General features: G+C 45.1%; 1 protein-coding gene across 1 annotated transcript in view; it reads right to left on the minus strand.

Moving 5' to 3' along the window:
- Nucleotides 1-13,573, minus strand: part of LOC121276056 (phosphatase and actin regulator 1-like) — a 683,909-nt gene that overhangs the window by 93,107 nt on the left and 577,229 nt on the right. Inside the window, exons 10-11 of the mRNA XM_041184001.1 lie at nucleotides 5,773-5,993; nucleotides 3,590-3,746 (exon numbers count right to left, since the gene is read on the minus strand). Of these exons, the coding sequence (XP_041039935.1) occupies nucleotides 3,590-3,746; nucleotides 5,773-5,993 (378 nt within the window). The remainder of the gene's footprint in view (nucleotides 1-3,589; nucleotides 3,747-5,772; nucleotides 5,994-13,573) is intronic.

Here is a 13,573-nt window from a genome sequence, read left to right on the forward strand (position 1 = left end):
CTGCATAGGGAGCACGTAGCGCTTCCTGGTGGACGTCACGCCAATTAAGGCCCGCCCATGTAAAATGGCAGTGCGCCCCCAATTGGGGGTGCCAATCAGAGTCGCGCATGTACACGCCCACTCCTGAACTTCACCCCCGATGGGTGGAAAATTCTGCCCTTTAAATGGTTATTGACAGGTCGGCGGGTGCATAGCTGATTCGGCTGTGCCCCCGCCGACCTGAAAATTGAAATGATGCGGGGTGACATCGCGAGTTCCGCCTGATGTCATCCCGCATCATCTTACTCGTCGACGCGTGGGTCCCACCCCCGCAAGCCGACCAGGAAATCCTGCCCTATCTTTTGAGATTTGTGTCCTCATTGGCAACTTGAAACCCAGTGAGCAAAAATTGGATTAGTATTTCCCTTATCAAAACACTTTCCAATCTTTCAGAGTTTCCTGGTAACATCATTCAGGTCAAGTGAAAAAAGCCAAATTTATCTTCATAACTGCACCCAGGTAACATCCTGTTGAATGAATACTTCACATCCGTCTTCACCCAAGAGAACGATGATGAAGGATTTGAACTTGGGGCGAGACTGCGAGTTTCTTAAGCAAACTGATATAGAGAGTGACAAGGTATTGGAGGTGTTGGCAGGCTTAGAAGTGAAATCTCCAGGTCCAGATGACTGAGGGAGGCAAGGGAGGAGATCAGAGGGCTTCTGACCCCAATTTTTCATTCCTCTCTGGCCATGAGGCAGGTGCCAGAGGAATGGAGAACAGCTAATGTGGTTCCGCTATTTAAGAAGGGTTGTAGAAATAAGCCAGGGAACTACAAGCCAGTGAGTCTCGCATCAGTTGTAGGGAAACTATTGGAGAAAGTTCTGAAGGAGAGTATCTATCTCCACCTGGAGAGGCAAGGTTTGATCAGGGATAGTCAGCATGGCTTTGTCAGAAGGAGGTCATGCCTAACAAATTTGATAGAATTTTTTGAGGAGGTGACCAGGTGTGTAGATGAGGGTAGTGTAGTTGATGTAGTTTATATGGATTTCAGCAAAGCCTTTGACAAGATCCCACATGGGAGACTTATAAAGACGGCAAATGCACATTGGATACAGGGTAATTTGATAAAGTGGATTCAAAATTGACTTAGTTGTAGGAGGCAGAGGGTGATGACAGAAGGCTGCTTTCATGACTGGAAGCCAGTGTCCAGTGGCGTACCACAGGGATCTGTGCTCGGTCCCATATTATTTGTCATTTATATAAACAACATAGATGGCTATGTGGGGGGTAGGATTAGTAAGTTTGCAGATGACACAAAGATTGGCCGGGTGGTTAACAGTGAGCTTGAGCGAATTGGGCGACAGGAAGATATAGACAGGATGGTCAAATGGGCAGATAAGTGGCAAATAGAATTTAACCTGAAAAGTGTGAGGTGATACACTTTGAAAGGAGTAATTTGAAAAGAACAAAGGGACCTTGGCGTGTGTATCCATCGATCTCTGAAGGCAGAGGGGCATGTTAGTGGGGTGGTGAAAAAGGCATCTGGGACACTTGCCTTTATCAATCGAGGCACAGATTACAAAAGTAGGGAGGTCATGTTGGAGTTGTATAGAACCTTGGTGAGACCACAGCTGGAGTACTGTGTGCAGTTCTGGTTGCCACATAATAGGAAGGATGTGATTGCACTGGAGGGGCTGCAGAGGAGATTCACCAGGACGTTGCCTGGGATGAAACATTTAAGTTATAAAGAGAGGTTGGATAGATTTGCGTTGTTTTCGTTGGAGCAGAGAAGATTGAGGGGCAACCTGATCGAGGTATACAAGGTTATGAGGGGCATGGACAGGATGGATAGGGAGCAGCTGTTCCCCTTAGTTGAAGGGTCAGTCACAAGGGGGTATAAGTTCAAGGTGAGGGGCAGGAGGTTTAGGGGGCATGTAAGGAAAAACTTTTTTACCCAGAGGGTGGTGACGGTTTGGAATGCACTGCCTGGGAGGGTGGTGGAGGCGGGTTGCCTCACATCCTTTAAAAAGTACTTGGATGAGCACTTGGCACGTCATAACATTCAAGGCTGTGGGCCAAGTGCTGGTAAATGGGATTAGGTAGGTAGGTCAGGTGTTTCCCACATGTTGGTGCAGACTCGATGGGCCAAAGGGCCTCTTCTGCACTGTGATTCTGTGATATTGAATATATCCTGCATCTTCACAACTGCTTTTATCGCATTCCTGTAATGGGTACCCAAAATGTACACAGTACCTCAACTACAGCCCAACTAAGGTCAGTGCAAGTCCAACAGTATCTCTGAGCCTCACAAAACCAAGTATTCTCTTTTTTTGGTGCCTTATCTACTTGTGATGCCACTACTAATGACCTGTGTGTCTTACCTCTTTTCTATTTAAAATCTTATCCTTAAGATTTATTTCTTGCTATATTCCTAATTACAATTTTGGGGGTTTGCCAGATGCTTTAAAAATTTATATATTGAACTGCATCTGCCATCTATTGGTCCAACCTGCTATGCTAACTATGATGTGGAATCTTTCACAATCTTTGTCACAATTTATCATACCTCCTAATTTCAATTTTGCTTCTTCAGATCCAAAATTCAGATAATTTAAGATATAAACTGCAATAATCATAACTGGGAATATTTACTGGAGTTGTCACCTTTAGCATGGAAGAGGGAAATGTATTTGGCGACCAGAGATAAAATACTAAAGGACTGATTTTTAAATTCTGGCAGGAGTCTTGTCGGCAAGAGCTGAGGCAGATAACAAATTGTCTGGCCCTCTATAGCAAGAGGACCAGGATAATTTATCTTCTGCTGGGCCGGTGCATGTTTTCAGTCCATACAATCTTTTGTCAGGAGCCTGAAGGATCAATGATCAGCACTCAGGTCAACGGTTGTGAGGGATATTAGGCGAACATTGCAGAAAGGGGAGGAGGAAATAGGCGGGGAACAGCAGCAAAACTCTTTGTAGTAGAGGTGGAAAGGTTTTCTGACCCACAAGGAATCAAAATAAAAAATAAAAGTGCCTCTCCATTTCCTCTTATTTGTCAGGCTGGGCTGATGAGAAAACTATGATAATTGCCCCATGCAAGCCTTGGGGAAAAAAATGCAGATGGTCACAACAGTATTATCAGAGTACAACCTGCACATTTTAAGAAGGAACCTCTGCCTTCAGGCATGTATCCTGCTTGTCTACTCAAAAGACCAGATTAAGATTGTAATTCTAGATAGACAGAAAGTAGTGGGACCGGTGAGGGCAAGTCACGGTGGCCATTTTAATTGTCCACCTGCCCAGTTTTTGCTGAGCTAGTAGTGTTAAAACTTGATTTCATATTTCCGGTACACTGGCACACACTAATTACTATCATAGCTCTGCACTGTGAGTTCTGCGGTTACCCAATACTCTACGCTTTCATTGCCATCTGAGTAGTGAGTTGTACTGGTAGTAAAGTTGTGGAAAAGTTTGAGTAACAGTAGCTAACCCTAATAGTAGTAAGGCCTTAAAACACAAACTACGCAAAACCAGGGGAGGCAAGGTTTATGTATTTACTAAAATAAATGCATTCCACAAACAAAATACAGACTGTTTTTCTAACCAACCTTGTCAGCTTTGTTCCAATTTGTTGCCTCATTTCAAGTCTCTCCTCGTCTGTCTGCATTGGAATAATGTTCTTCTCCTCCAGCTCACGCTTTGATGGCCTGTTGCTCAATTTTATTGCTAAAGAATCTTTCCTACAAACTTTTAATGCTAACGAACCTATAAAGCAATTAAAGAAAATTAAGTGGGATGTGGCAAGTTTTGCAAATAAAGTACAACTGAGGCACAATAATAATTTACTCATTAAAATTATGTTGAGAAAACCAACAACTTCCACATTTAGTAATTTCTTTACCTTTTTCTGTTTCTACAGTTTCTTCCCCTCATAAAGCTATTGATTTCTTGCTGAATTATGATTCTACAGGCAATAGTTGCTCTCAGAGCCTTATCTAAGTGGCTGCACCACATGGGTGACCCCAGACTTTCAGCGGTTTGTAGAAGACTTCATTGGCAAGCCTGCTGCCAACTTTGTGCATTGGCTGTGCATGCATAGTTCATCAGGTGTTAAGAGGTGGTCATAATAAGTATAGGCATAGGCCAACCCTCCCTAGCCAGAGTTCTAAGACCAATGACAATGGTTGCTTCAGCTGAGATTAAGCAACTCAGCATAAATCATGGATGAAACTTGGACCTTCCTACTTTATATAACTAAAATATTCAATGAAAAAAACTCGATGGGCTACCAATGAGCCAACATTTATTTTTAAGGTAAAGCATCCTGTTTTATTTAAAAGAAAGAAAATTTTTATTTGAGTAAAGAAAATGATTGATAGAACAGAACTTGAATATTGCAGAAAACAGATATATGTTGCCAAAGTTTTTGTCTTGCACTGATCAGGACAAAAGAAAAAATGTCAAATTTCAAATTATCAAAACAATTTATACTGCAGGAGAAAAGGGTGCTGATTGGTTGGTAAGTCAACTCTGATTGGGTGAGGCATTACCATGGAGAAAGCAGCAGAGAGCTTAGGCTCCCCAAGCTCCCTAGTAATTCAAAACAGGCACAAGGCTTGAACATATTCCTTCTACCTGCTGAGGATGGATCCCTGCATCTGAATGTATGTTGTTTCCAGCAAGCATAAATGAGCCACGTGTATTACATTCATACAGAGGGACCCATTCTCTGCTGGAAAAAGAAATATGTTCAAGCCTTGCATCTTTTTTGAATTACTAAGGAGCTTTCTTTTATTCATGCATTGGATGTGGGCATCGCTGGCTAGGCCAGGATTTATTGCCCATCCCTAATGGCCCTTGAGAAGGTGGTGGTGAGCTGCCTTCTTGAATTGCTGCAGTCCATGTGGTATAGGTACACCCAGGGAGGGAGGGAGTTCCAGGATTTTGACCCAGTGACAGTGAAGGAACAGCGATATATATGGTGGGTGGCTTGGAGGGGAACTTCTAGGCGGTGGAGTTCCCATATGTCTGCTGCCCTTGTCCTTCTAGATGGTAGCGGTCATGGGTTTGGAAAGTGTTGTCTAAGGGGCCTTGGTGAATTCTTGCAATGCATCTTGTAGATGGTACACAATGCTTACACTGTGCATCAGTGGTGGAAAGAGTGAATGTTTGTGGATGGGGTGCCAATCAATTGGGCTGCTTTGTCCTGGATGGTATCAAGCTTCTTGAGTGTTGTTGGAGTTGCTCTCATTGGGGTAGGTGGGGAGTATTCCATCACACTCCTGAATTGTGCCTTGTGGACAGCTTTGGGGAGTCAGGAGCTTAATTACTTGCCACAGGATTCCTAGCCTCTGGCCTGCTCTTGTAGCCACAGTATTGATATGGATTGTTTAGTTCAGTTTCTGTTCAATGATAACACCAAGAATGTTGATAGTGGGGGATTCAGCGACGGTCATGCCATTGAATGTCAAGGGGCAATGGTTAGCTTGGGGAGGCTATAGTTCTTCATTAACTTGCCGTCCAATCAGTACGCTTTTTTTCCTGTAGTATAAATTGTTGTGATTATTTGGAATTGTGCATTCTTGTGTTTGACCTGATCAGTGCAAGACAAAAAACTTTGGCAACATGTCTCTCTTTTCAGCAAACTGATATATAATGAGTCACGCAACCCACAAGCCTCAAAGGCACATATATCAAAGCCTAAATGCTGGTGATTAATTTGTCAGCAATTTTGATTTTCTCTTTTGTTTGCAAATTAAGACATTGACATCTTAACATTACTTGTTCATACTTGTGAAAAAACTATCTTCATCATCATCATCGTCGTCGTTATCGCCATCATCTTCCTCATCCTCCTCCCCATGCATACTGAAAGTATCCTCATAGTCTGATTCATTAGGTACATTTTCTTTGTCATCATCATACTCAACCACTACTGTTGGCACTTGCCGAATGTCAGGTGTATTGCTTTTTCCCGGTTTTGTTCCACTTTCTCCAGAATGCAGTCCTGAACTACCGAAAAAAACAAAGAGAAAAAAGTAGTGTTATACATGACTGAGAATCTCTCTCAATTACCTTTGTACCTATTTTAAATTGAATGGTAAAGTAACAGATTCTCTATGCCGCTTTTTGTACAGATCCGAGGAATAGCATTCAAAAGCAGAAAAGTTATGTTAACCTTATAGACCACACTTCAATGTACTGTGTACAATTCTGGTCTCCATATTACAAAAAGGAAACAGAAGCACTTAAAATGCAGAAAATAATTACATAGATGATACAGAACTGAGATGGTACAGGAGGTCTTAACATGTTGAGGCCTTTTTCTCCTGAAGACAGAAGACTGTGAAATGATCTGGTGGATGCCTTTAAAATTATGAAGGGTTGGTTTGACAGGGTAGATGTAGAGGAGATGTTTCCACTTGTGGAGTTGTCCAAAGCTAGGGGCTATAAACATGAGTTAGTCATGGTTACGCTTGAAGGTAAAGATCATGTTGAAATCCTCTTTTTCACATTAAGGCACACATGTGAAAACATTGCTCCATTCAAGAGTCATTACTGCACAGGAGGCCATTCAGCTCATTGAGTATATGCCAGCCCTCTGTAGAGAAATCCAGACAGTCCTATTCTAACGCCCTATCCCAGTAAGTTTATTTCCCTCAAGTGCCTATTGAATTTCCTTTTGAAATCATTGATCTTCTCTGCTTCCACTATGCTCGTAGGCACCAAGTTCCAGGTCATTCCCAGTTGCTGCATAAAAACATTTTTCCTCACATCCCCCCTTTATCCCTTTCCCAATGCCATAAATCTGTGTGCTCTGGTCCTTGCACCATCAGCAAATAGGAACCACTTTGCTTTGTCAACCTTATCTAAACCTGTTATAATCTAAAATGAATCTATCAAATTTTCCTTCAATCTCTTTTGCTCCAAGAACAACCACAGCTTCTCCAGCCTAACCTTAGCTAAAATTCCTCATCGTTGGAACCATTCTGGTATATCTCCTTTACACCCTCTCAAGGACATTCACATCCTTCTTTAAGTGTGGTGACCAGAATTGGACACAGTACTCCAGATGTGGTCTCACCAAAGCTTTATAAAGGTTCAGGATCACTTCCCAGCTTTTGCACTCTATTTATGAAGCCTAAGCTCCCATGTGCTTAGTAACTACTCTCTCCATATGTCCTCTTGCCTTCAAAGACCTGTGCACATGAACCCTCTGGTTCCTCTGTCCCTGCACATTCTTTGGAACAGTACTTTAAGCACGTATTGCCTCTCCCTATCCCTAATTCTGCCACAATGCATCATCTCACACTTCTCCATTTTAAATTCCATCTGCCACATGTCTGCCCTTTCTGCTAGCCTATCTAAGTCCTGTTGCAGTCGATTGGTATCATCCTCACCATGTGCCACACCTCCAACTTTGGTATCATCACCAGATTTTGAAAGTTTGCATTGTATTCCAAGATCCAAGTCATTTATAACTATTAAAAGCAGTGGTCCCAGCACTGACCCTTGGTAACACCACTGTCATAAATACAATCATTTGCTATGACATCCTGTTTACTGTGCTTAAGTCAAATTTTATTTCCAAGCTGGTACTGACCCTCCTATTCCATGAACCTCAATTCTGACATCTAGCCTTTCATGAAGTACTTTGTCAGAGGCATTCTTAAAATCCATATAGACAACATCCTTTGTCAACCTTCTGTTACTTTATCAAAATATTCAATTATAATACTCAAGCATGATCTGCCCTTTACAAATCCACTCTGGCTCTCCTTAATTAACTCAAAGCTCTCCAAATTCTAGTTAATTCCTTCCTTGATCATTAGATGTAAAACTTTAGCCACCACTGATGTTACACTGACCAGCCTGTAATTAGTAGGATACTCTTACACTATTTCTTGAACAAGGGTGTTGAATTTGCCACTCTGCAATCTTCTGGCACTTCTGCTGTATCCAGGGAAGACTGGAAGATTGTAGCAAGCCTTCTGCTGTCTCCATCCCCATTTCCCATAACAATCTGAATGCAAACCATCCAGAAGAGGTGACTTATCCATTTTTAAGCATAGTCAGCTTTTCCAGTACATCCTATCTGTTAATTTTCACCATCCATTACCTCTACCATCTTCCCTTCTATGGGTGTTTTGTTAGCATCCTCTTTTAACCAATATAACTTACTCATCAAGTATTCTATTCTTGCTCTGGGCCCCTTGCCATATATCACCCTCTTTGTCCCCAGTAGGCCTCATTTCCACCTCCACTCAATTTTTATATTCTGTCCTTGCAAGTCTGATTCTCCTCTTCACTTCCTCTTTCAAGGGCTGAATAACATGATGGCACGCTGACAGCAGGTTCTGTATCTGGAATTCGATGGCGTTTCAACTTCTGGGCTCGCTGTTGGACCATATCTGATAATATGTTAATTGACGCCAATTAACAGCAAAGATAGATGATGGGCCTTCATTCTGCCCAATGGATGCTGGAGGGCAGAATGTCCAGTGTCGGAGGTAGCAGGCTGTGATCTGAAACAAGGTCATGGCCAGCACTTTAAAGGGCCTCCTAGCATGGGACAGTGTCAGGAGACCCAGCAGATAATTAATATTGCTGAATCCTTGTGGAAATAGATGATTTGTGCAGTTTCCAGTCTTGCAAGGTAAGAATATTTAAATTTTAGTTAATCTCTACAAACCTTGTCACTCTACAAAGATTTTTTAAACTTCAGCAAGTCTTCCAATTTTTGAAATTGAGGAGTTGTACATTAGTTACATGTTTTCATATACAGATGTCTGTGCCATCAGCGTAAGGGGAGAAGTGGACTAGAAAGGCAAAACTAAGCCCTAGATTCAGTGAAGACACACTCAGAGCCCTCCTGACTGCAGTTTCAGACTGACATGAATAGAGCATGCCAACCCCTGGCAAGAGGAGGAAGCCCAGCCAAAAATGTGCTGCATGGGAGGAGGCAGCTGAGATGGTGATCAACGTGGGCATTGTGAGAAGGACTTGCTTTCAGTGCCAGAAAAGGCTCATGACTTAATGAGGTCGGCCAGGGTGAGTATGGCCTCAGTATGAGCAATCTTGGTCCACTGTGTTACAGGTCTTGCCACTGAATATTAGGAGGTAATTGAGTTTTGTGCTCTTCAAAGGCAGCATGATTTCACAAGGACGTGGCTTTCCTGGATCATGCCATTGTGCATTTCAAGCAACGGTCTAGTTATAGGGTGATAAAAACAAAAAACTGCGGATGCTGGAAATCCAGAACAAAAACAGAATTACCTGGAAAAACTCAGCAGATCTGGCAGCATCGGCTGAGAAGAAAATAGTTGACGTTTTGAGTCCCCATGACCCTTCAACAGAACTGAGTGAAATTAGGAGAGGGGTGAAATATAAGCTGGTTTAAGGTGGGGGGGGGGTTTGGTGGTGGTGGAGGAGAGAAGCGGGGGGTGGGGTGTGGTTGTAGGGATATGCAAGCAGTGATAGGAGCAGATAATCAAAAGATGTCACAGACAAAAGAACAAAGAGGTGTTGAAGGTGGTGATATTATCTAAACGAATGTGCTAATTAAGAATGGATGGCAGTACACACAAGGTACAGCTCTAGTGGAGGTGGGGTGGAATAAGACTAACCGGGCATAAAAGGTGGGAAAAGAAAAATCTATATAAAAATCTATATAAATCTATATAAATTATTGGAAAAAACAAAAGGGAGGGGGAAGAAACGGAAAGAAGGTGGGGATGGAGGAGGGAGTTCATGATCTAAAGTTGCTGAACTCAATATTCAGTCCGGAAGGCTGTAAAGCGCCTAGTCAGAAGATGAGGTGCTGTTCCTCCAGTTTGCATTGGGCTTCACTGGAACAATGCAGCAAACCAAGGACAGACATGTGGGCAAGAGAGCAGGGTGGAGTGTTAAAATGGCAAGCGACAGGCAGGTTTGGGTCATTCTTGCAGGTGTTCTGCAAAGCGGTCGCCCAATTTGTGTTTGGTCTCTCCAATGTAGAGGAGATCTCATTGGGAGCAACGAATGCAGTAGACTAAATTGGGGGAAATGCAAGTGAAAGGCTGCTTCACTTGAAAGGAGTGTTTGGGCCCTTGGACGGTGAGGAGAGAGGAAGTGAAGGGGCAGGTGTTGCATCTTTTGCGTTTGCATGGGGAGGTGCCGTAGGTTGGGGTTGAGGAGTAGGGGGTGATGGAGGAGTGGACCAGGGTGTCCCGGAGGGAGCGATCCCAACGGAATGCCGCCGGGGGGCGGTGAAGGGAAGATGTGTTTGGTGGTGGCATCATGCTGGAGTTGGCGGAAATGGCGGAGGATGATCCTTTGAATGCTGAGGCTGGTGGGGTGATAAGTGAGGAAAAGGGGAACCCTATCAGGTTTCTGGGAGGGAGGAGATGGCGTGAGGGCGGATGCGCGGGAGATGGGCCAGACACAGTTGAGGGCCCTGTCAATGACCGTGGGTGGAAAACCCTGGTTAAGGAAGAAGGAGGACATGTCAGAGGAGCTGTTTTTGAAGGTAGCATCATCAGAACAGATGCGACGGAGACGAAGGATCTGAGAGAATGGGATAGAGTCTTTACAGAAAGCGGGGTGTGAGGAGCTGTAGTCAAGGTAGCTGTGGGATTCGGTAGGCTTGTAATGGATATTGGTGGACAGTCTATCACCAGAAATTGAGACAGAGAGGTCAAGAAAGGGAAGGGAGGTGTCAGAGATGGACCATATGAAAATGATGGAGGGGTGGAGATTGGAAGCAAAATTAATACATTTTTCCAGGTCCTGACAAGAGCATGAAGCAGCACCGAAGTAATCATCAATGTACCGGAGAAAGAGTTGTGGGAGGGGGCCGGAGTAGGACTGGAACAAGGAATGTTCCACATACCCCATAAAGAGACAGGCATAGCTGGGGTCCATGCGGGTACCCATAGCCACACCTTTTATCTGGAGGAAGTGAGAGGAGTAAAGGAGAAATTGTTCAGTGTGAGCACAAGTTCAGACAGACGGAGGAGAGTAGTGGTGGATGGGGATTGTTCGGGCCTCTGTTCGAGGAAGAAGCTAAGGGCCCTCAGGCCATCCTGGTGGGAAATGGAGGTGTAGAGGGATTGGACATCCATGGTGAAGAGGAGGCGGTTGGGACCAGGGAACTGGAAATTGTTGATGCGACGTAAGGTGTCAGAGGAATCACGGATGTAGGTGGGAAAGGACTGGAAAAGGGGAGAGAGAAGGGAGTCAAGATAGCGAGAAGTGAGTTCTGTGGGGCAGGAGCAAGCTGACACGATCGGTCTGCCAGGACAGTCCTGTTTGTGGATTTTGGGTAGGAGGTAGAAGCAGGCCGTCCGAGGTTGGGCGACTATCAGGTTGGAAGCTGTGGGAGGAAGATCTCCAGAGGAGAAGAGGTCAGTGACAGTCCTGGAAACAATGGCTTGATGTTCAGTGGTGGGGTCATGGTCCAGGGAGAGATAGGAGGAAGTGTCTGTGATTTGACGCTCAGCCTCCGCGAGGTCGAAGTCAGTGCGCCAGACAACAGCACCATCCTTGTCAGCGGGTTTGACGACAATGTTGGTGTTGGACCTGAGAGAACAGAGTGCAGTAAGTTCAGACGGAGACAGATTAGAATGGGTGAGAGGAGCAGAGAAATTGAGACGACTAATGTCACGCCGACAGTTCTCAATGAAAAGATCAAGAGAACGTAAGAATCCAGAGGGAGGGGTCCAGGTGGAGGGAAAATATTGGATGTGGGTAAAAGGATCCGTTGAACGGGGAGAGGACTCTTGCCCAAAGAAGTGAGCACGGAGACGAAGACAGTGGAAGAACAGTTCAGCATCGTGCCGAGCCCAAAATTCATTGAGATGAGGGCGTAGGGGTATGAAACTAAGTCCTTTGCTGAGCACTGAACGTTCAACGTCGGAGAGGGTATAGTGAATACACAGGGGGTATAGTGAATACACAGCCGGGGCTGGGATTGGAAGATGGGGTGAGGACGGAGGGGTGGAGGGTCCTAGATGGGTGTTGGTGTCGATGAGTTGTTGGAGCTTGCATTCCTTAGCACTTGAGAGAAAGAGAAAAAGTTTCTTGTTGAGGCGTCGAATGAGACGAAGAAGTTTTGGGTGGTTGGTTTGCAGGATGACCTTGTGACGCATGAGCATTGGCTCCAGGCTATGAACTGCACTGATAATGGGTTGGAGGCATACCATATGATTGTTTGAAACTTTTGATGAATGCTCCATGTCAAATCTTTTCAGGAGAAGCAAGCCCACAACGCCTGCGAGACAGCACATACAGGCGAGGGTCTAGCGAATCTAGAAGCCCTGACTCCTTTTGAAAAGCGCATGCTGTCGCTGATGGAGCCCGACTCCTCCAGGAGTATAGGCAGAGGCAAGATTGAAGGAAGGCCTAGGTTTGGTGAGATGGCAAGAGTCTCAGACTGATTGTAAAGGGGAGATGTTTAGGGAAGGTTTAATGGAGGGTAGGCATTATCCAATGCCTATACAATGGTGAGTATAGTTCACACATTGGAACCTTGACAAGCTTCATCATCTGAACCTTCGCATCATTGTTCAAGGGTACATTGTGTCTGCGGAGTGTAGTCATAGGGCCTCTTCTGCACTGTGATTCTATGGCCCATCGAGTCTGCACCGACACTTGAAAAACACCTGACCTACCTACCTAATCCCATTTCCCAGCACTTGGCCCATAGTCTTGAATGTTATGACATGCCAAGTGCTCTCCAGGTACTTTTTAAAGGATGTGAGGCAACCCGCCTCCACCACCCTCCCAGGCAGTGCATTTCAGACTGTCACCACCCTCTGGTAAAAAGATTTTTCCTCTCATCCCCCCTAAACCTCCTGCCCCTCACCATGAACTTATGCTCCTTTGTGACTGACCCTTCCAGTAAGAGGAACAGCTGCTCCCTCTCCACCCTGTCCATGCCCCTCATAATCTTGTACACAGTCACTCATGTCAGGCAGTAAAATGGTAGATGTGCGTCGTGTGATAGGGCTGATGTGGCAAGGTTTTTGATACCCAATTGCCTTGTTACTGGTGTCTCTCTGTTACAAGAGAAACCTCTTCAGTGCAAGCTGTGCCAGAAGCTGTGCTGCAACCTCCCTCCGGTGACGAGGAGGAACCCTCAGAGGATACAGCATCACATCTCCTCTCAGCACATGGTGCCATCGCAGGTACTGGCATGTCAGCAGGGAAGGTCGCATTGGAAAGGTGTCATGCACACGCTGGTGAGCGAACTTCACATTCATACATGCAACTGCCAGAGTGTGGAGGAGCAGGCCTCAGGCAGTTGGAGGAGCGTCCAGGTTGATCCAGAGATGGATTTTGCGTCGGATGATGAGCCTCTGGAGTCGATCGTGAGGCTGCAGATGCTGGAGGTCCAGCGTGAAGCCTGTGAAAATTAGGCTGGTATTCCAGAGGGGTTGTGTGCTCTAGCCCAAACTGTGCAAGTGTCTATTGATGCCATGTGCACTGCGATCACTTCTGGGCTTAGGGGCACAGGGCACCAGGGGAACTGGGAGCTTGGTCACATACCCAGCTGCTGGAACCTCACCAGTTGGCAGGCAGGTCTTAGTGGCAGAGGGTGAGCAGCACATGCC

This window comes from Carcharodon carcharias, chromosome 3 (assembly GCF_017639515.1).
Source record: "Carcharodon carcharias isolate sCarCar2 chromosome 3, sCarCar2.pri, whole genome shotgun sequence".
Lineage (NCBI taxonomy): Eukaryota > Metazoa > Chordata > Chondrichthyes > Lamniformes > Lamnidae > Carcharodon > Carcharodon carcharias.